The sequence below is a fragment of the Diadema setosum genome, chromosome 1 (genome assembly GCF_964275005.1).
Source record: "Diadema setosum chromosome 1, eeDiaSeto1, whole genome shotgun sequence".
NCBI lineage: Eukaryota > Metazoa > Echinodermata > Echinoidea > Diadematoida > Diadematidae > Diadema > Diadema setosum.
Window position 1 is genome coordinate 24,499,711 of NC_092685.1, and position 23,461 is coordinate 24,523,171.

General features: G+C 36.6%; 2 protein-coding genes across 2 annotated transcripts in view; one reads left to right on the plus strand and one right to left on the minus strand.

Annotated features, from left to right (window-relative positions):
- Positions 1–1,252: 1,252 nt before the first annotated feature.
- Positions 1,253–6,927, minus strand: LOC140227183 (uncharacterized). Its single transcript, XM_072307647.1, has 6 exons — positions 6,718–6,927; positions 6,264–6,377; positions 4,519–4,680; positions 3,257–3,346; positions 2,547–2,681; positions 1,253–1,339 (listed from the first exon to the last, which is right to left on the minus strand). Exons 1-6 carry the CDS (start codon positions 6,925–6,927, stop codon positions 1,253–1,255), a joined length of 798 nt encoding a protein of 265 aa, XP_072163748.1.
- Positions 6,928–12,024: 5,097 nt separating this feature from the next.
- The window catches only part of LOC140235097 (E3 ubiquitin-protein ligase HECTD1-like), a 94,728-nt gene continuing 83,291 nt past the window's right edge, over positions 12,025–23,461 (plus strand). The window contains exons 1-2 of the mRNA XM_072315137.1: positions 12,025–12,129; positions 15,897–16,127. Of these exons, the coding sequence (XP_072171238.1) occupies positions 15,988–16,127 (140 nt within the window). The 5' untranslated portion in view covers positions 12,025–12,129; positions 15,897–15,987. The remainder of the gene's footprint in view (positions 12,130–15,896; positions 16,128–23,461) is intronic.

Sequence of the window (23,461 nt, forward strand, 5' to 3'; positions counted from 1 at the left end):
GATAGAAACGATTAAATGACAACCGTGTCTGATTTATCCTGGGCAATCTTATCAAAGATAACTCTGCTCTTCTTGCAGGCCCCTGGAATTATCAATCGCCCTGACATTGCATTGCGATAAGAACACCTTGGCCATGTATACGCACGTGGTACATCCATCCAAGAATGTCGTTAACATAGCCTACTTAATTGTCATTTACATAGACGTACCCCTTCAAATAAGGCGCTGGCAAGTTTGAAAAAAAACGGGGATGAAGTAAGTTACATCACTCACATATACAAAATGCACTCTGTACAGCTACCATGTAAATAAGTGAAGCTCCCTCCTCTTTCAGTACAAAATGGGATGCTTCATATTTCGAACCGGTCGGTAAAAAATCTAACTTCACAATTAGCATTGTGAAACAATTACAGAACAATCACTTCAGTGTAAATCGAAAGAATGAAACAGAGTTTTTATATGTCAAAGTTGTCTCACGTATATGACTTCTTTATCCCACGTTATCCACATTCGTGTGGTTAATCATCGTGTTGGACTACATTACTATGATAACTAAGTTTATACATGATACATCGTAATCATGCTCTCTATCAAGTTTTGTATCATCTGCATATCCGAAAATTGAGAACGAAATGGTTCTACACTGATCCTCTGCAAATATGCGTTCGCTCTCAATACCCCAAACAAATTAGGCCCTTGTAACATATCTGTAAAATCTTGTGCCATACAGATCACACACAGACTCATCATTCAATAATTTGTATTAGTGGCTAAGCACGGTGATTACAGCACAAAATGTAAGTCGGTCCAGTTCGTTTGTACTGACAGAGAAATTCAGATATAGATGTAAAAAATCATTCATATTTCATAACGACCATTAAGAATTTCATACCGCTGAGAAGTTTCTACTCTAACAACAATTATTTACAACAACAAAAAACAACAAACAAACAAACAATTTGCGTATACCAAAAACCCGTACTATTTTTTAATCTTCTGAGATGAATTGATATATGGGGCATCGTTCATGTAACTTTGTGACAAGTTTATGGTAACACCAAAGTCCTAAATATTAGTATATCAACCCATATCAGGAAAAAAAGAGAAAAATATCTACCAAATATTGGCACAACGTGTAGCTGTGATGACGTAGGATCACGAAAGTCTTGTCACATCGACGTAAAATACGTCACATACAAAAACAAACAAACAAACAAATAGACTGGACACACAATAAAAAAAAAGTTGTGCGTCACTGTATGACGCAGACTGAGCTTTTGTTTTGTTCGAGAGTGGTCGGTAGGGCGGTCTTCTTGTTTTGGTGCAGCCTGTCAATTACCTGCATATAGATAACGAATAGAGAGAAAGCGAGAGACAGGAGGAAAGAAAAGAGAAATTAACTTTCGTAACGTTTACATTGCCATATCTCAACTTTAGTTGTTCATATATAGCAACATTTTTATATAAACAGCGCAACATTTTGCATAGCACAGTATCACTTTAGCTCGAGAAGCACTATGAGTGGCGATATCTAAATGGGAAAATATAGACGTGGTGTATTGGGAGATATCATCTCGTTTGTACGTTTAACCTGCAGCACTTTTTTCACATTTCCTTTTTTTCCATCGCCAGAAATATCTACGACAAAAGCAATGGAAAACTGTTACAGCAGCCTTTCATCCATTTCCTTCGTAGACAGTATATACTGTTCAAAGTTTTACATAGCCTCTTTCGAAGACCCTCTTTGCCGTTAGCGCTGACTGTCGCGAGCTCAATTCTAGTCTCTTGCGGGGTCTCTCGCTTCTCGTACGAAATCAATGCTACAGCGAGAAGGCCTTTGACAAAGACTAGGTTTAGAGAAGGGTTAGTGTCTTTTAAAACTGTATAACTATCAATTCCTTTCTCCATCTTGACTAGAAGGTGTTTCAGGAGCAAAGAGATCTTAATGCGTAAAAAAAACCCCGAAAATGTTAGTCGTACATATTCTATAATGATTATCATGTCACAACAAACAAAGGAATTGTTACCAGAATGTAATGAACACGATAAACATGATAAAATAAAGGATAGCCTGGTCTGTGCTATTGACAGCACACTGTTGTTATTGCGTCATATAATAATTTTCTTCCCACACAGCGATACACACGTGCTTCAAACTTTTCTACGGACAGCGCTATTTTTTTTTTCTTTTTCTCCAGATACTATTCATGGCACACTTCAGATATAAACTCTTACTATAAGACACTCTAAAGCAATATCCTTCCAACTGAGAAATATCTCCGTGCTTCAAACTTTGAGTCGAAGTGCTCTGACGGGAGATCTTTGGTTCTCCATATGATATTATTGTCATCATCATCTTCATGAATATATCAATCAAAATCAAACTTCGGTAACTATCAGGCACTCAAAAATTATGCAATATCACTTTGCGTCACAATATCACTTTGCAACATCACTTTTCTACACAAGTAAGAGATGGTTTCAGTTTTTCGGATTAGTGAAATAATAACCGCTGAAGACTCATCAATCAAGACCGAACTTCTTACCACAAGGCACTCTAAGAAATCGAGATCGTTCGAGCCGTCAGCGTCGATCTCCTTGACGATGTCGTGGACCTGCTGCTTGGTGAAGAGCATGTTGCCGCCCTCGAGGATCTTGTCCAACTCTTCGGCATCGATTGTCTGATTTAAAAAAAAAATGAAATAGCAGCACGAATTGATTAAATTGTGGAAAATGTTTCCTTCTGCCGAGTAGAGCTGAAACTCTTATATGCGATGAAGTCATCAAGGTTGGAGGCATCCCGACAAATTAGACAATATTTTTCGTCTTTCTATCATAGTGTGGGAAAAGCACCATGAGCACGGAATGTATCAGGCGATATGTCTATTTGGTAAAAGACAATGAATTTGTGTGAGCAATTATATGGTTTAGTTGGAACAAATACTAGATTGTAGACAAAATTGTTATTTTCCAAACGAAAGGAACAAAATTTTCCCGCAAATAAACGAATTATGTTATTATGTGACGTTCGACAGATAAAAACATAATATGCATGTCATCTTCTTTGGGCTAAAGGCAGATCTATAATCAACATTCGACCAACAGTGAGCAGTGATGATCTTTAACTTTTTTTTCATATTTCATTGGATGCACCTCCGTATTCAGAGCACTGATCGTCTTTTCACAGTTTCATTCCACAAGACACCAGGAAAACTTATACTGGTATAATAAGTTACACGATGGGAAATTGACTTACGCCATCTCCGTTGACATCGGCGTCCACGAATTTCTTTTCTGCGGCTAACAGGACGGAAAGTCGAAGTTGAGGAAATTTTTCGGCAATTTCCTGATAAGAACGAAAAAACATACAGTCACGTTTAGCTTCACCTTGCTTTTGTCTTTTTTTTTGGCAGATAAATGAATATGATGATATTCCGTGAGCATTTCCTATTTATTGTATGAAAGGATTCCGAGTAGCAACCAGTGTAAAGTTGATTTAGTATTTGGTATTTTTCTGACAAAATGGAACACAACACAAACTTAATACCGTTGTACTCCAGTCACTTACAAGCCGAATCATTGCCTTGATAAAAGAGAGTAATTATATTTTGGGGTTTTGCGGGCTTTTTTAGCCAGTTTGAAAACAATGACCACCTGATTTTACCCTTGCTTTATTACTTAAAATTGTGCATGTATATGCCTGTTGTGTCCTTGATGTAAAATAGCCACAGTTAATTGTCATTCTGTCAAGCATGCCGAAATTTCGTTGAGATCTATAGTGAAGACAAAAGATTATTTAAAATAACCACCTTTTTGTTCTGTGATTGCGGATATACGCATGTGGAATAGTGTACACTCAACAAATCAACAGAGAATTCCGTATGCTTATCATGCCTTCGTCACGCACACATGTAATTAGAATCTATCATGAGGGTTATGCCATCATTCTTATTCCACCACTGAAAAGTAAACGCAGGGACAGGAGAGGGACCTCATGGATATGGGAAAAGACACCAAGGAGCCACTTGGGAGAAATATGGGTACAAATGACCTTTCTTTTTTTCCCCTCTCATTTGCTTAGGCGCTCCATTCGTTTTCAAGGCGACAAAATGAATAAGTTTGCCCGAACTAACAATAATAGCATTCTTCAGTTATGTTCAATCAAAGGACGAACTTGCGTAGACCAGGTGACCAGAATGGTCGATCGATATAACACTTGGGAAAGCATCCATTATTTTGCATTGAATGTGGTATCGATCTTTTTCCATTGATACTGCCAGATACTCAGTACTACTTTTGCTGTCAGGTGGATGTGCTGGAAAGCACCATATTATCTTAAAAGGATTACTTAAATAACCTTTCTCAGTGAATTTAAAAACCAACATGCCCTTTTGATGCGCAGAGTATAACTCTGAAATGGCTTATCATACAGTGGGATTCGAACTCGTTTGAAAGTCAAACTCTTACAACAGTGCCCTCAATTTCCCACCTTCCCACAGGTGTAAAAGTCATTTTTACCGCGTAGTACTTGTATGTATCCTTCTCCTTGGCTTCCTTCTGTATCTCCTGCTCGGCCTCCTTCTTCAGGTTCTTCGTAGATGTCGCTGCCTTGGTGTTCTTTCTCGGTTTCAGCCGCGCGTTGGCGTGCTTCACGGCGGTTTTTGGACGCATCTTCTTCAGCTGTGGGGAAAAATTAAACAGTCGGGTGACGATACGATTTATCATCATCGTAATAATTGGTCCTGGAGTTGGAAAAAAGTTCTGATGAATTGTTATTTTTGAGGAAATGCTGACTCTCGCATAAAATCAGCTTCATTTATGCTTCCTTATTAATTCAAGAAAGTTAATGTCTGAGGCTTATTTTCTGTTTGGTTTAGGAGAGAGAGCGAGAGCAAAAAAAAAAACAAAACAAACGTAATGTAAATATGTATGTCTTTCGAATAACCACTTATACCCAATATATTAGTCTTTTAATAGTTAATGTCATAATTAAGTGATTTCTTTCAAAAATAGCTGCTGTTGATTTGATAAACGATTCGATTGATACTAAATCTACTGTATTTCAAATACTGTATTTCCTTCAATTCAATGTAAACAAATGTTTGAGTGTGTCGTATTTCCATTTTTATTGCTTTTTATTCTGAGAAAGAGCTTTTTATGAATACGTTTGTATATTTATAAAACCTTTCAATTCAATCTCCTTGCCTACAGTCTATAGCACCGTTACTACAGACGAGTAACCTCTTTCACTACACGGGCTCGTATTAATTTGATCGACCCACATCAATGAGACTGACACTTTTGTTTCAAAATTATGACACAATGTGGGAATAGAAAACAAACAATGAATATTCCTTTTATGGGGCCCCCATTAGAAAATAACTTGCAGGCATTTTTCTCACGAAAAAAAAAAACAACAACAACCCTGTAACAAGCAATCGACAAGACTTTCAATGATGAGCCAGATCAAAATGTCAATCGATATTTCATTGACGACCTGGATAATATTATATACCATAGTAATCCAATTCTGTAATGTCGCTATCAGATTTTGTCATGTAATCATAATGGCTTTGTTGAGTGCGATTGGGATAATAGAGCTCTGTAAAACTTCATAAATATGAATAACATATTAATGGTAAGGTAATTGGTGATTCTCATGACCTGGATCTTGCACATTTTACTTTTAATATATACAATGTATCTAAAGATGATAAACCGTGTAGTGATAGATTGGTGTAAGTAGATCATACAACAGAGGGAGCTATTGCCATACTGAGACTCATGAACAGTGTGTTGCAAAGCGAGGATGCAATGTGGTCCTATATCCAAGATCAAGTATACAGTGGACTTGAATTTTGTCAAGATTTGCTAGTTTTTCTGATAACAATGTTTTTAGGGACCTTTATTTGACTTAAGCAGAATGATGATTATTACATCAGTTTATTGACTGTTATCACACTATGGATAAACTTTTGCATCACGAAAGATGCGTATACAGTGTTCAAAATTTAGGGTGTTTTTTCCATACTATCTTATGTCATATTAAGTCATGTTGAATTATGTTACATTGTATTATGTTATATTATATACTATATTACATTATATTATATTATATCATATTATGTCACATTGATCATATCACATCATATTATATCATATTATATTATATTATATTATATCAAATTATGTTCCCTGCCATCCATGCTATTTTTCATTTGCAATTGTAAAAACTAGATAAATAAAAGAAATAAATACTTTACCTTTGACATGTTTGCTGTGCTTCCCATTTCTTGAGGCATGTCTTCGATGGCTTTCAGAGTGCTTTCCTTCACCTTCTTCTCAAGTGCTTTGTTTTGTTCTTTCACCTCCGCAAGCTGTACCCAGAGAGAAATATAAGCATGCAATGGATAACGTTTAAGGTGGAGGAAAAGAGAGAAAAATATCAGTGAGCTATCGTATAATAATTCGTCGTTTGTAACATTGAGATATCCCTATGATTATTTTGATACTTGTTTAGTTTGTGTGTGACTATCATCAGCGAAGTTTTACATAATTGTATGCTTTTATTATCAAAAGGCGTGTAAGTAGATGATCATTAGAAGATCGTACTGAATGACCATTTTCAAGATAAACATTAATACCTCTCGTTCTACTTCTTACCTACGTAGACCTACTTTCTTTCTACAAAATCTAATTGATCAGCATTGACCTCACCTCTTTCTGTAGCTGTTCGACAAGTTTCATCAGCTCGTAATTCCGTCCTCCTACCCGATTCAATTCCTTCGTCTGTTCGGCCAAGGCGTCCTCAGCCTTTTTCTTCTCCTTGAGGAGGTGCAGGAACTCCTTGTTGTTAGTCTTCATCTCGGCCTGAGGATCGACCTCCTCTCCCCCCTCGACCCCGTTTTCCGTGGGGTTATCCGCCATCTCTTATAAATCCCAGTCAACTTTATCCAACGCTTAGGTTGTCAAATAACGTGTGACGACGTAATCAAAGTCTGATCCGTTCGACCTATAATGACAAATGAACAAGTTTGACAGCTTGTTTCAATACAATCATTACATTGCTTCATTGTGCAATGGGTAGACCACCATTCTATTCAAATTAGTAAAAGGGTTTGCACAAATTTTGAAGACGAGAAGTTTGACCTTTTTAAAATTTTTCATACACGAAAATGTACTCTTACAGTTTTGTTAAAGGAAACCACGTCGTTTTCAAGTTATAAACGATATACTTCTTATCGGAGGAAAATCCTGCTGTCGATTTCTTACTCGGTGAAGTAAATAATTTCAATCCTACTCAATCAGTTTGACTGCAACCAAGAAATAAACTTTACCCTGTTGATAAGCGTGAGCTCAGATCATACACACTGTTTTGTGACTCGAAGCAATGACGTCGGTGCGTATAGGTAGAGCTAAATCAATGGGCAAGGTTCACAATCAATCAATACACAAGCATCGATTCATGACACATCCCCGCATTATAACAGGTGTGTCAAATGCTTGAATTGATCCCTTGTGCGGTGACTCGTAGTTCCTGGTTTCACGGAAAGAACTAGCAAGACGATGACAGCACTCACATTATCATGATGTCGACGAAATATTAGAAAAACGACACGAATGATTCCAAATAGGCAAATAACAGCCAGATAAGTATTTACCTGCCTTGGTTCGTAGTCCACAAGCACCTAAATGGAACTTGTTCTCGACGTGGTCCCAAAACGTGATCACTCTTCTGCGTAAAGAAATTCCCCGTTCCGGACCGTGTTAGCGCCTCGTTGCTAGGCTATAAACCCGTACTAGCCACAGAGTACAAAGGGCTCTTGAAAGACTGTTTTGGTCGAGAGCCCCAGAACAACGACACTCGTCGGAGAATAGCGCAGTCTTTTGGCAGTGACGACTATCTGTATGTAAATCTTCAGCGTCAATAAAAACATTTTTTGCCACAGGACAAAACAAAATAACCTCCGTCAAGGCGTTCCAGACCCATTAGTCAACTTGATCTTTGTTTTCTTCTGTGGCGCCCTTTTGACGCAAACACATTGCATATCTTACAAATCAGTACTTCTAATGAGCCAAGACATAATATGATAAGATATAGGGAAATATTATATGAAATTTATCTTATTTATCTCATTATAACAATGTTAGATTAAAAAAAGTGTTAATTTAAATACAGTGGTATATAGTGGAACTAGTGGCAATGATTATACCATGAAAAAAAAAACACAACAGCGATAGAGATGATGATGACGATGAGGATAATGATGCTGACAGTAATAATAATGATAATTATGATGATGATGATAACGATAATGAAAGTTATAATAATAGTGATAATATTGACGATGACGAAATTCCACTTCTTTTTACAGAGCAGGATGTTGTTGAGAAATTTGGCAAATGAACAGCGCGTTGCAAAATAAAATGTTTACACAAGAGACTTGCTATCTTATGCCTCAACAATTATACCTATAGACTTCCGTTTAGATGCAGCAACATACACGTCAGATATGGTACCTTGTGTTTACATTGCATACAACTAACTTGCTCTGAAATTTTCCCCGTTAGCGGATTTTAAAAGCCCTCGATGATTATAATAATAGCGAGGAACCGTGAGAATTAATGTGGGCTGCGTCACCACAGAACTCTCGAGTTCTGCGCGCGTCTGCCATAGTCTCTATTTTACGGCTCTGCCCATTGGTAGTGGAAGTACGTCATCTAGTGGTCAACCTACTCGCATTCTCGTACAATTCGTCAAGTATCGGCTTCTTGCAGCTACAAAATTTGAGTGATTTTAAATAAACATGAGAAGCCTTACCGTTCTAAAGCTCTATACCACCTTTTCCAAACTATTAGTCCAAAAGGTTAATCAATTCTATATGACTTAGTTTAAATTTTGCTGCCTTATCGCATGTCATTATAATTCACGAACAGATGCACAAATTTGAAATATCTTGTATTCAGGTAATCATGTTGTGTTTTATTGTGTATAATTATTTGTTGGAAATGGACAACATGATATGTAATGAAATGAAATGAAAATTAAATTTATAGGTTTACGGAAATGTGTTATCGTAAGCTTAAAATCACAACGAGATTTCTAATTCACATTTTACAGGTTCTGCATATCAAAAACATTCATGAGATATATCACCCCTGTTCATTTTCAGCGTCTATGACCATTACTATATACAGGAGTTTGCATTGACGAAGATTGATGTTGCAGAGTATTAAAGTCGAGAGCGAATCGAATATCAGTTTCCATTTGCAACGTATGGCTTGCATGATGTTCTTCATATACCAGTTGTATATTGAAAGATGCAATTTTAAGGGGGCTTATTTACAAAAGATGTCTTCTACTATAGTAATATAACGGAGAAGAAGGCGTGGTTGGGTAAAATCTCACCTAGCGGTCAATAATGATATAAAAAATACAGAAAACAGAAATGAACGACATCTGACAGGCGAAACTCAGCCGAACCAAATGACAATCGTTGAAGGTGTGTGTGATAACAACTTTGTCAAATTTCTTAAAGACACGTAAACCATATCCTTTAAGAAGGACGAGTTAAACGGCATTCGATCTTGTTAAAGGTTGTTGCGGCGTGCCTTGAGAAGAAGTGGGTTATAATAGTTATATATGAATATGAGTAAGAATACGACATTTTTATAAGATATAGGCCTATTCAAACCTTTATCACTAGCCACATAAAATCTTGTGTGGTGAGTTCTAATCAGTGCCTGAAGTGCTAAAAAAAAAAGAAGGTGGTGGAGAGTATTTAAAGACATATTTATTTCAACATGTTACACGAACCCTCAATTTTTACTCAAACTTATACCTATGAAATATCCCCCGGTCTCTCATGTACTTTGGCACAGACTGAAAGGCAAGGGGAGAGAGGTCATCAAGGTGGGATATTAACCGAGACATTTATTCTAAGAGAATATGCCCATCGATTTTGAGAATAGTCGACTTTGGAGCGTCAACTAAAATCAGAGCTAAATCAATCAAAACATTGGGTAGAGAATTAAGAGGTTATTCGAGTAGGCCTATAGTATGGGAGAACAGTAAGAGCGTCATTCTATTAAAAGATCGTACCATCTTTTCGTAGCTATATTCTAATGAGACTTTGAGAAGATGATGTCTGCTTTAAACGTTTCATTTGTTTTCGGGTGCAAAAATTACTTATTCTACTATGGAAATTAAAATTTTCTTAGGGCCTGTATGCAACACAGGGCCTCTTATACCACGCTTAAGGGAAATTCCGGGCCAGTTAAGAGTTCATCTGAAAAGAAAGGGCAACATTTTATAAGCGCAACATTGAAAATTTGTTCAAAACCGGACTAAAATTAGGAAAGATATGAAATTGTGAAGTTTTGTTGATTTTAGCAAAACAGTTCTCGAGGAGTCCATAGAACATGCAAATGAATGAGCTGATGATGTAATCACCTCACAATTTTCTAATGATCATGTTCATAAAAGTGGCGATTTTTTTTTTTCTGCTCTAAAGGTGTAACATAAATTCCTGGCTGAATAACTTTGAAATTATGATCATTCGAATATATTAGGAGTTGAGACTGGGATATAATTTCGTTAAAAAAGAAGAAGAAGAAGAAGAAATTCCAAGGTTTGCAAACTAATTATGGCATATTCATATTATATTACACTGACTGTTCAAGAGCATTTTGATGAAAATTAAATCACTGAATATTCATATTATATTGACTATTCAAGAGCATTTTTATGAAAATTAGCAAAGCTTCATAAAGTCACAGTCTTTCAGTCCATGTATATCCGAGTTGGATCAATTTTTCACTTTTGTCCTTGTGAAATTTTACACTTTCTTGTCAGATTAACTTTTCCCTTACACTATTTACCCTCGCAGAAAGCGTCGCAGCGAACCGCAACTTGCTAATCAACCATCTTTTTACACCAGCTGTGTCAGGAGCAACATCGTTAGTGTATACACTTTTTTTGCGCTCCCTAAATGACAGAGAAATTTAATTCCTCCATGATGCTTCAATAATCAACATGTGGTTTCTCTTGCAGAGAAAATATAAACAAACCAAAAAAAAAAAAAAAAAACCCAAACAATGACGATATGCAGTTAAGTGGAAACACGTGGCTAGCACAATACGCCCACCTCACTGATATACCGATAGAAGAGATGAAAACATTCCATTTTGCGTTTTGGGTAGTTTTTATTCGCTCTGATAAAGTGATAACCGCTCAGTAGGTCATTGCTACTTTATTCAGTTTCCGAAGGATATAATTTACTTGGGAGAAACAGACTAGACAGGCATACATACTTGCAGGGATTAGAACAAAGTGTGGCAAATGACTCGTTTCATATTGTCCATGAAAACATAATAAGATAAAAACAAAAACAAAGCTACTCCACTGGAACTTGAATGATAAGTTGTACAAGGTAATCGTAGGTTAGACACATTGATAGTACCGTCCGTAAAAGAAAGAAAAAAAAAGGAAAAGCAACGACAAAAAAAAGAAAAGAAAAGAAACAAAGCTCGTTCGTTTCTATTGCTCTTTTTTTTTAATGAAAAATTGGCATCCACGCATGTGTATGAATGTATGTTTGCGTGGGTTATGTGTGCGTGTACAAGATGTTACTACTAGTATAGTAACTGTACAATATTTTAAACGCGTATTCTTTCACATAATACATTGGATTAATATGTTTATGCAGATCGATAATATTAAATTGATACAAACATTTTGTTTGTCTTGTGAGTGTTTTTGTTTTGCCATTTCTTTCTTCTTTTACCAAGGAGCTATCAGTCTCCGTTGTCCCTAATAACATCCTAACTTTTTTTTTTCGGAGAAAATGACAAAGAAAGTAAAAAGAGAGAAGAGAGGAAGATTAGATAAAAAGAGAAAAGAAGTGAAAAATCTAATGACAAAGCGATCTCCCTCTTCCCTAGCTTTCTGCTTTGTGATTGGCTGTTTGCTTCGTGTCAAAGGTCACAACGCTGCGACGATACATTGCATCCGGTCTCAATCATGACAACAGAAAATGACCACGGGAGGAGATGTGGAACTTCTCTCTTCTAAATATCGACTTCAGGGATCAGACTAAGGAAGTTTGCGCACTTGATTACTTGTAATTGGTAAGAATATATCCTCCACTATTTACTGATGTGAGGAACGTGGCATATGTTTGTTCTCTTTTTCGTCCCACATCATCCTAAGAACTCCTTTCCATTTGCTTTTATGTGCGGTATGTTTCGTTATGTCCAGTGAACCTTCTTCGCTGGCGACAAGGCTGAATGGCGATGGAGCACACTGTACGTGGAAAGGAACACGCACAGCTGATCTGCAGACTATTGTTGTGTGGCCTGTCTGTCCATGTCGTGTGGAATTTAGGGTAGATGAGTGATCTGCCGTGGAATGTGATTTAGGAAACCCGAACAGTAGTAGCCCCTGCCTATTTGTAGTTGCAGAGCTAACTTGTCCTAGGTCCTAGATCAGTATAAAAGTGGTAGATTACTTCGATTTGTATTCTGTTGCACATACGGTACATTTTATACAGGTTTATTCACATGTGTAAATTATTAGCCTAATTGAGTAATGTGGATGGTCCAAACTATGTCATGCTACACAATGTATTTTAGTTGCTATTTTTTTTTTTTTTTTTTTACTACTGACACTGTACTAGGAACCTACCATATAAGTTCCTTGATCAGAGGATGTTGCTGTGTTGTCACTTTGAAGTCGAGAGGAGAAATCCTTTCAATCTCTGAATTGCGTAGAAAAGATAAGACATTCGTGGCTCCGCGTAGTGAACAAAATGATGAATTGCACGTGCGACGTGCGTGAAGTTACAAAACATGCAAAAGTGGTAGATTACTTCGATTTGTATTCTGTTGCACATACGGTACATTTTATACAGGTTTATTCACATGTGTAAATTATTAGGCTAATTGAGTAATGTGGATGGTCCAAACTATGTCATGCTACACAATGTATTTTAGTTGCTATTTTTTTTTTTACTACTGACACTGTACTAGGAGCCTACCTTATAAGTTCCTTGATCAGAGGATGTTGCTGTGTTGTCACTTTGAAGTCGAGAGGAGAAATCCTTTCAATCTCTGAATTGCGTAGAAAAGATAAGACATTCGTGGCTCCACGTAGTGAACAAAATGATGAATTGCACGTGCGTGAAGTTACAAAACATCCAAATCTATTCCAGGGTATTATAAACTATCGCTACGAAAAGATGCTACATTGAGCAGTAGGCCTACAGTGTTTCACTTCTGCAAGCTTGGGTTGCTCGTGTACTTTCTAAACTAGACTTTCATAGACACTAACGTGGTAGGTATTTCTACTCTGAAAAAAGAGCACCTTCACAGGCTTGCAAGGGCCCAATGAAAGTAAGACTTGTCTAGAACTGTGATTATGGATGATTCCAAATGCCATGGAGTACTTTTATTAATACATAACACTACAGAATCCAAATTTTCTGAATGTATTGTTGACTTTGTAATGTGCGAGCGTGCGTGTGGTGTGAGCAAGTTTGCGTGTATAGACTATGTGGAGTTCTACATAAAGACGTAATTGCTATAAATATAATGTACTGTGACATGTTCTACAAAGTATTGTATACTCACCTATGGTTGTAAAGGGAAACCAAAATTTGTTTAATTGTCTTCCATACAATTTCATGTTAATCTCTGTGATCTTTTAATGTCTACCACCATGTCTGTAACAAGACAAATTAATGTGTAAAAAGCAGTTTGGTATGAAATGTACAAAATTTTATGTAATACTTTGTATGATAAAGGTATCCTACATACAAAATGTGGGTGCTTCCTTTCCTGAAATTACCTCTTTCAATTAGTAATATAAATATTGCAGAACTGGACTTGATGTTACTTCATAGGCTGTGTTCTCAGGATGTATTTCAATGAAAATAACTAGGGTAATTTTACTTAAGTGGCTTTAGAGATACCAGTATCCTGTAAGAGAGTACAGATTGAGTATTTGACTTGGATGACATGTACATGTATGTAAAAATGTACACAAAGTTTATACATTATATACCAATGCCTCTTAGAGTCTTGATGAAATCTATAATCTCTATAGCAACTGAAATACAACTAGAATGTTATGGGTTGCTGCAGTGACATTATGTGATGGTACCGTGGTACAGGCTGTACAATTAAAATAAGATATATATTTGCAAATAAAAGATGCTCTTGAATTACAGCGTCCTGACACCAATGGAAGGCTTCATCCTTCTAATAGCTGAAAGAGCAGCCTCCTGGAAGGCAGCAAGGGTTTGAGCTGTTACTGCTTGAGGTGGTAGACAGTTCCATATGAATGGCTTGAGGATAAAAAGAAAACTTGTAGGGGTCTGGTGGCTACAAGTACTGTAAGCTTGAGACTGTAATTGCGAACTGCTGATGTATGGAGCTGGTGTTCTGAAATCTGGAAGGAGGTGTTTACAAGTTGTTGCTGTATTTTGAGGAAAATTGTGGATTGTGCAAGGAGGCTGACTCACATGACTCAAAGATGATGTGCTTATCCAGTAGTCCGGGGGAACAAAACATGCAGCTGCTTTCTGGATTTGTCCAAGGCTGTCTACATGCTAATGTGTACAAGTATTTGTAGGGGTTCAAAGCTTCTGAGCTGTACTCAAGTTTTGGCCCAACCAGAACTTTGTATGTAATCTAGACATTATCTAGTGTGAGTGTGAACTAAGACCAAGATTATTTTAGATGGAAACTGTGTATCACCTCCAACTGCTTGTGAACTTGGGAGTACTAGTAATTTGACTCATCCTAGAAAGTGCTATTAATAACCGTTTCCCATCATACGGTGGAGATGACATCACAGTCAAATGTCTCGGGAGAAAGACTTCCTCGAGCTGTGGACTACACGTCATGAGAGTCGAGTTAATACAACATTTGTTTTTGTGGAAACAGGCATACAGTGCTCTGTACAACACTTCACTGCACCATACACTCGTAGCAGTCACTTCTACACTACTGTTTTAGAATATTACCAGGATGGATATTTCAAAAAGTACAGATGCATGTATGTTGGCAAAAAAATAAAACAAATAAAACAAATAAAACAAACAAACAGTAAAAAACATAGTCTGTGACCACTTGTCAGTTTTATCAGATGCATGGTAATGTTGATTGCTGAAAGCAGACATGCAGTGTGTATCAAGACACCGATGTATTCTTGGACTTATTACAGCATACATGTAGGTCCATGATGGATTGTAGCATTTGGAGTGTAGCAATGTCACAAGCACAATTGTATGCTCAAAAATTGTGACATCTGTCAAATTCTACTAGTCTTTTTTTCTCAATAGTACACGAATACCGCGGTGTAATGGGACCAAAGTGAAAAAAATATGTAACAATATTTTCAATAAAATTCAAAATTTATGCAGCATCGCCATAAGTAAGAGAACCATTAGGTCAGTAACAGAAATCAGGTTGAAGCCATAACTTGGAATTGTTTTGTTGATTATGAAATGCTTCAATCAATGATTCGTGCAAATTGTGCAAGTTTATAAATTTACATATGTATGTGTAGGTTATTTGCAATAGACAGTTACATTCTACATAAAGGTTGCTACACTGTATGCTTTTAGTTACTAACAAGACTAATTCATCTGCATTTGTATAAGGCTTTAAGATTGGCATCATAATTGTCGTGCAAGAACCTGTCGGTAGTGCATGCTTTCTATTTTTCTGCAATGTACAGCTACAGCATACAGTATGCTGGGTAGCTTGTAAACTATAAACTGTACAGAAAAGATTTTTGTGTTTATTTATTTATTTATTTTTTTTTTTTTGGATTTGCAATATTATACAACTTATCTACTAAATGATGTCTTATACTAATCTTATCATTTCAGGATACACCTTTTTTGTGCTAAGTAGTAGGAGTGGCTGTGGCGGTGGTCCAGCAGTGACAGAAACTGGTGGAGCTCTAAGCCCGACCCAAAGATGGCGGACGTGGATCCGGAGACCCTCCTGGAATGGCTCCAGATGGGGCAAGGGGAGGAGAGGGACATGCAGTTGATCGCCCTGGAGCAGCTCTGCATGCTCCTGCTAATGTCCGACAATGTGGACCGATGCTTTGAGAGGTAAGGGCATGATTCATGTCAGGATGATGGTAGCTCACGTGATGTTCCGTGGATTTCATGATGTTGACACGTTAAATGTGTTAATATTAAGTATTTTGTGGAGATAGTAACCCACATCATACGTGTATTTTTGTCAATGGTATTAATGTTAAATTTGGATTACATGTATGGCATCATATATGAGGTAGTATATGCTTACACTGATTGTTTGTGTGTTTTTTGTTTGTTTGTTTGTTTGTTTTTTTTTTGGGGGGGGTTGATATTTTTGACTTCCCTGATATAGTCTCGGGGGATAGTTTTGATGTGTAATTTCCCACAAGCGCAAATTGATTAAGACACGTCATGTTTAGGCAAGTGTATTAATATGAATTGCACGATATGGGATGAATGTTGAGTAGTTCATATGGCTGTTCAAGGTATGGTCCATTATGGTGGAATTCATTCTATATTGGCATTTAGAGCAATTTAATTTACTCTATACATCGATTTTTTTTTTTTTTTTTGAATTGCGACTACAGGTAACTGGGAAAATAGTGGTAGAAAGAACTTTGGAGGTGTGATAAGAATAAAAATACTTGAAATATGATTTTGTCTTTTAAGAAAAATGTTATATAAGAGGTATTTAGACCTAAAAATAATTTGTAGTTTTATCACATCCAGCAGTCTGACACTCTTGAGTATTTGTATCCTTTGAGAAAGGGACAATCCCTTGAAGCTCATCAGTCAATACAAACAAAACATTGAAAAGTAATCTGAAGAAATAGCGGCAAGTGGTTAGAAGACTATATCATCAGTTTTATATGTGGAGGCCAGTTCAGTTGAATGTGAAAAATATGCCCAAACGACAGAAAAGAAGGTTGGATAATTGTAAGATTTATTGTACAAAGACTTCTTTAGAGTGCACAATCCTTCCTTTCCCATGCATAGACTTAGTACATAATGTATATATAAAGTACCATGTAACAAAGTTTACCATTTACTGCATGATTTTGCAAGACATGTTGACTTCATATGTACAAAGAAAAAGTATTCCCAGAGGTAAAGAGTGACATCCGACATGTTTTTAAGACAGCTCTGAGTCTCTGTGGCACAAAAGTACATGTGTACTTCATTGCAAACTTTGTATGTATTAATGTATTCTGTAAGCCTACCTTACAGATGTGCAATGTACATTGTGTGTGTGCATGTGTATGTGTGTGTGTGGGGGGGGGGGGATAACACGTTCATAAATTTTCAGTAAACGCGCCAGCAGAAACATTTTATTTTGGAAATTAAGTACCAAGTAATTAGAAAGTACTGGTCACTTGAATATAACAGACTGTGATACTGAACAGCAATGACAGAAGCCATTGTTCCTAGAATGACTTTCCCAAATCTAAGAGCTACCACTTCCTCCTGAATCTGCAGAAGGATCTGTGAGAAATGAAGTTATTATCTCAGCAAGATCTGACGAGTGAATAAGAGAGCCTCCCTGATTTGGGAATTAGTCTTGCCTATTGTATCTATGCATGTAAAACTCACATGCATTTTCCCCGAAACCTTTTTGGAATCTCCCTGATTGTGAAATGGGATGTTTGCAGCCCTGGACATTCAGCATGAGTACATGTATATTGACTATGCAATGTAATTAACATTTACATGTACACCTACAGTTTTACATGTACATTTTGTACGTACATGTAACTGTATTTAGGTAGAAAGGTACTGCTAGTACAGGTACGTAGGTCGCTCATACAATGTACATCTTTAACACTTTTATTCATTAAAAATACATTTTTCTGTCAGGTTAAAATCTTTGCTAACATCATGCAGGCAGAGAAATGAAGACATCAATGTCTGAGCTTCAGAGTTGTGCATTTCCTTGTGTGGACAATGAAACAGCAACTTGGCTGTCACCGCAGTTACACATGGTCATGAGTCACATTGTGTATTACAGCATGCTAGAGGGTTTGTGAGTGAGTTTCAACTTGACACACACTGATGCTGTGATTGTCTTCAGGAATATATAAATAGTAGGCCTACCTTTCACAGTTTAAATAGGCATACCCACATGTACAGTTGTATGGGTACATTATGTGAGACCCAGACTCTTTTGAAGTGAGGTTGGAAATTAAAAAAAAAAAAGTTTACATGTTCATTACATTCGATTTACCGTGTAAGTCAAATGAAATAGAAAGACCCACCAAAATCTAATATCTCGAAAAGTGTTATGTATATTTTGGATCATATAAAGAACATAACAAAAACAATTGATTTTGAGATTGATGTACAACCTATACAAAAGGTCTGGCAGTTGAAGCAGAAAATGCAGATCAGTTTCTATATTCCTACTACTCTTAATCCACAAGTCAAGGGTTAAGTTGACCTACCAAAGAGTGTCATTTGTCAATCATTTTACTGAAGTTTGTACTTAATTCTGTTCTGTTACGAATGAGGTTTCAAGTGATATATTCATTACATATGAAAAGTTAAAAATATTATGAAGTTTTGTGACTTCATAATATTTACATGATTGTATGCAGGATGAGGACAGATGTTCAGCTGTGTCTTTTTTTCTTCAGAGAACTCATTTCTATTTTCATGACAAAGCAAAATTTGTAAATTCACCATTTTGATAGAATTAACATGGGTAACTATAGAGACTAACAACCATGACTAATCTTTCATGCCATTTCTAGCCACAGGGTTGATTCTTTCTGAGAAATTTCAAATGCCCAAATCATTGTTGGTTTGAAGTCATTTGAGTTCCATGGCAGCAAACCACTTTCCATTGTCATGCCATTTGAACTTGGATGTCAGAAGTACCTGGTTTTGAAAGAAAATTGCCATAACCCAATAGCATTCCAGTGAAGGTATACATTGTATATAAATGTATGTACAGCAGTCTGTACATATTTATCTCAAAACAGTGCACCTGTGGCCTTTTCCTTCTCAATAATATTCTGCTGTCAAAATAGATTACACCATTTCCAATATGTTGTTCAGTTCACAGCAATATCGAAAGGAAATTCTGTCATTTTTATTTCCTTTCTCTTCACCCCCCCCCCCCAAGCAAGCAGTGTTGTAATAGTGAGTCATTCTATATATTCTGTACATTGTATGCATTATAAAAGACACTTGTGTGTGGGCCATGACTTGAAAATAAACCAAATGAAGTCCAAATCTTCATCTGATGATTTACTTGTAGTTAATGTAGGTTGTACAGTGACATGCATACTGTACATGCTGTTAGCTGATGTTATGATTTCGTTTCAAATCAGATGTTTTGCATTCAGACATGACACATGTAGTCGGTTGAATCTTACAAAGATTTGATGGGGTGAGAATAATGACTGCAGTATTTGCAAGAGCTTGATTGCTAATATTGTGATATACACTGTACATGTGTATCTCTAATAATTGATAATGGATCATGAATGATATCATGTTAATTTTGTTGCATAATGGTTTAATGCCCTTTGATAAAAATATAAGGACATACGTGTACTACACTGTATGTCTAACAGATAGTGTTATAATGCTGTATGCTGCTCTGTGGGTTGTCTACATGACTTCAGCTGAGAGGGGAGAACCCTGCAAGAGATAAGACATGCTCATTCTATGAAGTGATGCTGCATACAATGTATGTAAGTCAGAGGAACTGTGGTGGGGATTCATTTTTAAGCCAAGGGTTTTCTTGCCAACATTAAGCCAGCCTTTGTTATTGTCAATGATTCTTTCTGTGCAGCTATCTCCAGATTTCATGGTGTTGTACACTGGGTTTGGGTGTCCCTCTCTGGGTACATGACAATGTACTATTAATGGCATAATTGCAGGATTTCTTTTCTTTTTGTTGTTGTTGTTTTGTGCAAATTTTAAAACACGCAAAAATATTAACTCCCATCCTGACGGGACTGAGTGTGCGCATGTGTACAGTACATTTCTCAGTCCATCGGTATACTCAAGGATTGCGATTTTATTACAGTGTAACCACTCATTAGATTGTCAGTAAGTCTCCATTTGTGAAAAAAAAAAAACTTTATGGTGTTTACAGTCTGTTCTTTCTGTGTGAATCCTCATAACTTTCAAAATTTGTGTTTGTTCGTACTCTGCTGGAATGAATTGCACTGTACCGACGTGTACATGTACGTTAATTGTCTGTATCTGTTGTACATTGTATACACTGTATTTAAACGTTGAGTGTGTGTTTGTCAGTACTATGAGAGTATGTAAACAAGATCACAGTTAGGACAAAACACACACACACACACACACACACACACGTGCATGGAGTTGCTGGCTGTGTCATATAACACAAAGCACAGGAGAACTTTGAAGCAAACAAAGAACATTGATCTGTCTCTGGGACTTTCATCTTGCAGCAGGAGGGGCTAATTTCCTGTAAACTGTTTAACTTTGGGGAAAAGACTCTTTTTGTTGTTGTTTTTGTCCTCTGTGAGTTGGACAAAAACTGGTGCTTACTTGCTAATCCTGCAGGAATAATCCCTATAATCTGCCAAATACCAGGGACAGATAAAGAAAGGAAGAGATGGGAATATTCAAGCATTCATACTGTTGTCACATGATAAATGGTCATGGATGTCTGTCTTTAATGCATATCAGGAAGGTTAAAGTAGGAGGAAATGTCTGGCTATGTGCTGTGTTGTTATCAGTATCATCCGATAAGTGTAAATACAAAGAATTGCTCTGCACTCAGAATAACATTGTGAAATTTGGTAGGACACAGGGGACTTCAAAGGGCAATAGAATTAGTGCTCAGAAATAAGGTGATGTTGTTGTTTTTTTTTACCAAAAAATTCCTTTTTCCTCGAGAGGAAACCGGGACGATTACTCTGAAAGGATGTAAACAAGATTAGCTTGTACCCAAGGTACAATTGGTATGTCTCCCTCAAATCACAGTGTGATGTATTTTAGAACACGATTTGAGGGGAAGAGGATTTTACACCAAGAAGGAAGTTCAAAAATCCCAAGACAGTGATGTAATAAAGAACAGATCATTGTTAAGATTTCAGAGCAAGAAGACGATGAAAAATTTATGACTTCATTGTATTTGAATGGCAGTAACTCCTTGCAACTTTTGTCAACTCTCTCATGGAACAATTTTCCTGGTCTCACATAGTAATTTGCTGTGCATTTTGGATATGACTGCTTTACAAAATGTCATTTGTGTAGCAGTTTCGTTACATAAGGTTGCATACCATTTTGCTAAAAATGTGTCCTTTGACTGAAATTGTGATCCAATTTTGAGGAAGGAAATCATCCCCTGTCTCTTTGTGTTTTGTACACAAAGGCAACAAAAGGATTCGTTTCTTAATATTTTTGTATGTGTTTCTATATTATTGATCTTCTTATACAATACTTGGACATGTACTGTACTCAGTGATATGTGCTGGTAAGATCAAAATGCCTACAATGTAGTTAATTTTAACGTAGGAGGACCATTAAAAGAAAAAAATGCAACTTCAACTTCATACAAGATGTTTTGTTATCTCTTCTATTGTGTATGATGCCACTGGATTTCTTTGTTGTTTCCTGTATTTCACCTTTCACTTTCAATGTAATTCATTAAACTCTCTTTGGACCATCATGAATCACAAAATTCCACAGGCATTGCTAACATGCTGCTTTTGAATGGAAACATTTGACAAAATTAGTACAATTTTCTCAGTGGGATATTCATCTCAAGTGAACAAATGTCCTAAATATGCTCTTATTATGTATTTACCTATAGACAGAAAAGGCAAAACTAAAGGAAAGGGAGCACTCATTAGAAAAAAAAAAATATAAAAGATTACAATGCAAGTTTAATTGAGTGATTTGATCAATATCTTGGAGACCTTATTTGTGAGAACAAAAAAGATAATCGCATAAAGTACGATGAACAGATTGTATGTAGATGACCTACAGATAAAGGTATACACAATGCTGAACACTGGCACTGGTCCGACGATCCCAGACTGATAAAAATCACTGTTGGACCAGCAAATTTTCGGCAGTACAGGGATTGCTAGATTTAGTGGTCTGACATGACAGGTAAAATAACAAAAATAACATTGTAAGGGCCAGTAAATTTAAGGTTTGGACCAGTAGGGAAAATGGGTTAGTGTGCAGCCCTGGTATACATGTCCATTACATGTACAAGTTGTATGTAGCACAAGCAGAATGACTCCATCTTATGGGAGAAAACAGCCCCCCCCCCCCCCCTTAGTAACAGATCATGTGAAGTTTCCATGTGCTTTTGATAGATTGATGTGACCAACTGCATATGAATCATTCGTTTTTGCTCCTGTCTCAAAGTCTTCCGACAGGATAGTCTAGAATATCATGCTATCCAACCACAGGCAGGAATGCATTGTAGTTAGGAAATGAACATTCCTAGTACATTAGATTCTTTTTGAAAAATTTGCTACACCCCCACCACCTGCCAGGGGGTACAAATGTACCCTCCCCCCTCCCATGTCTGTACTCTATATTGATGCAAATATACATTGCATTTGTGTCACAAGTGTGTGTTTGTAAAAAAAAATAAAATAAAATAAAATAAATTGTGAGGACAGCATTTACGTAATGGTAGTGTAATAGCATCAGCTCTTGATATCGAGCCACAAAGACAGGTTTCCTTTAGACTCCGTATGAGATATATACTCCAAAATTTCATCTGGCAATCGAAGAGAATTTGCAAACCTGTTTTGACAGTGCCATGATGTGAGGATTCAGAATCATGCTCACATGAACTTGTATTCACATTCAAAGGCAGTTGTTTTTCTCCCAAACATCAAAAAGTCCCGACGAATGCAACAGTGGTAATTTGAATAGCATACATATTTTATACAAACACAACCACATTCTTTGAATGCCATCATCAGGGGCAGTGTAGCATGAAAAATTTGATACTAAATTGTAAACTGCAGTGTTATTGTAAGACATCAGGCATATCATACTAGTAAACAAGCTGTACACCAGTCCATTTTTGGCAAAGCAGGTTCATGTTCAAGTGTAATGCTACCACTGCAGTGTGCGTACAAAACCTTGAAATGCTGTTATCCTGACAATGTAATCTTTTCTGCATGATGCAATAATAAAGTCTGGTGTAAACTATAATGGTACTGCCTGAGGTGCAAGTGCAATGATTTAAATCAACCACACAGAAAGTTTTGACATGATACAAAAATTAGTGGAGATCAACTGTGCAACCTACATACTGCTACTGGTACACATAATTTTTAGTTTGTATTCCCTGGCATTAACACAACAATAGCTGTACCGTATTCTTAATGATGATTATGCTATTTTTTTTTTCATATTTTTAGTTTTTGGGTGCTTTCTTTAGATTT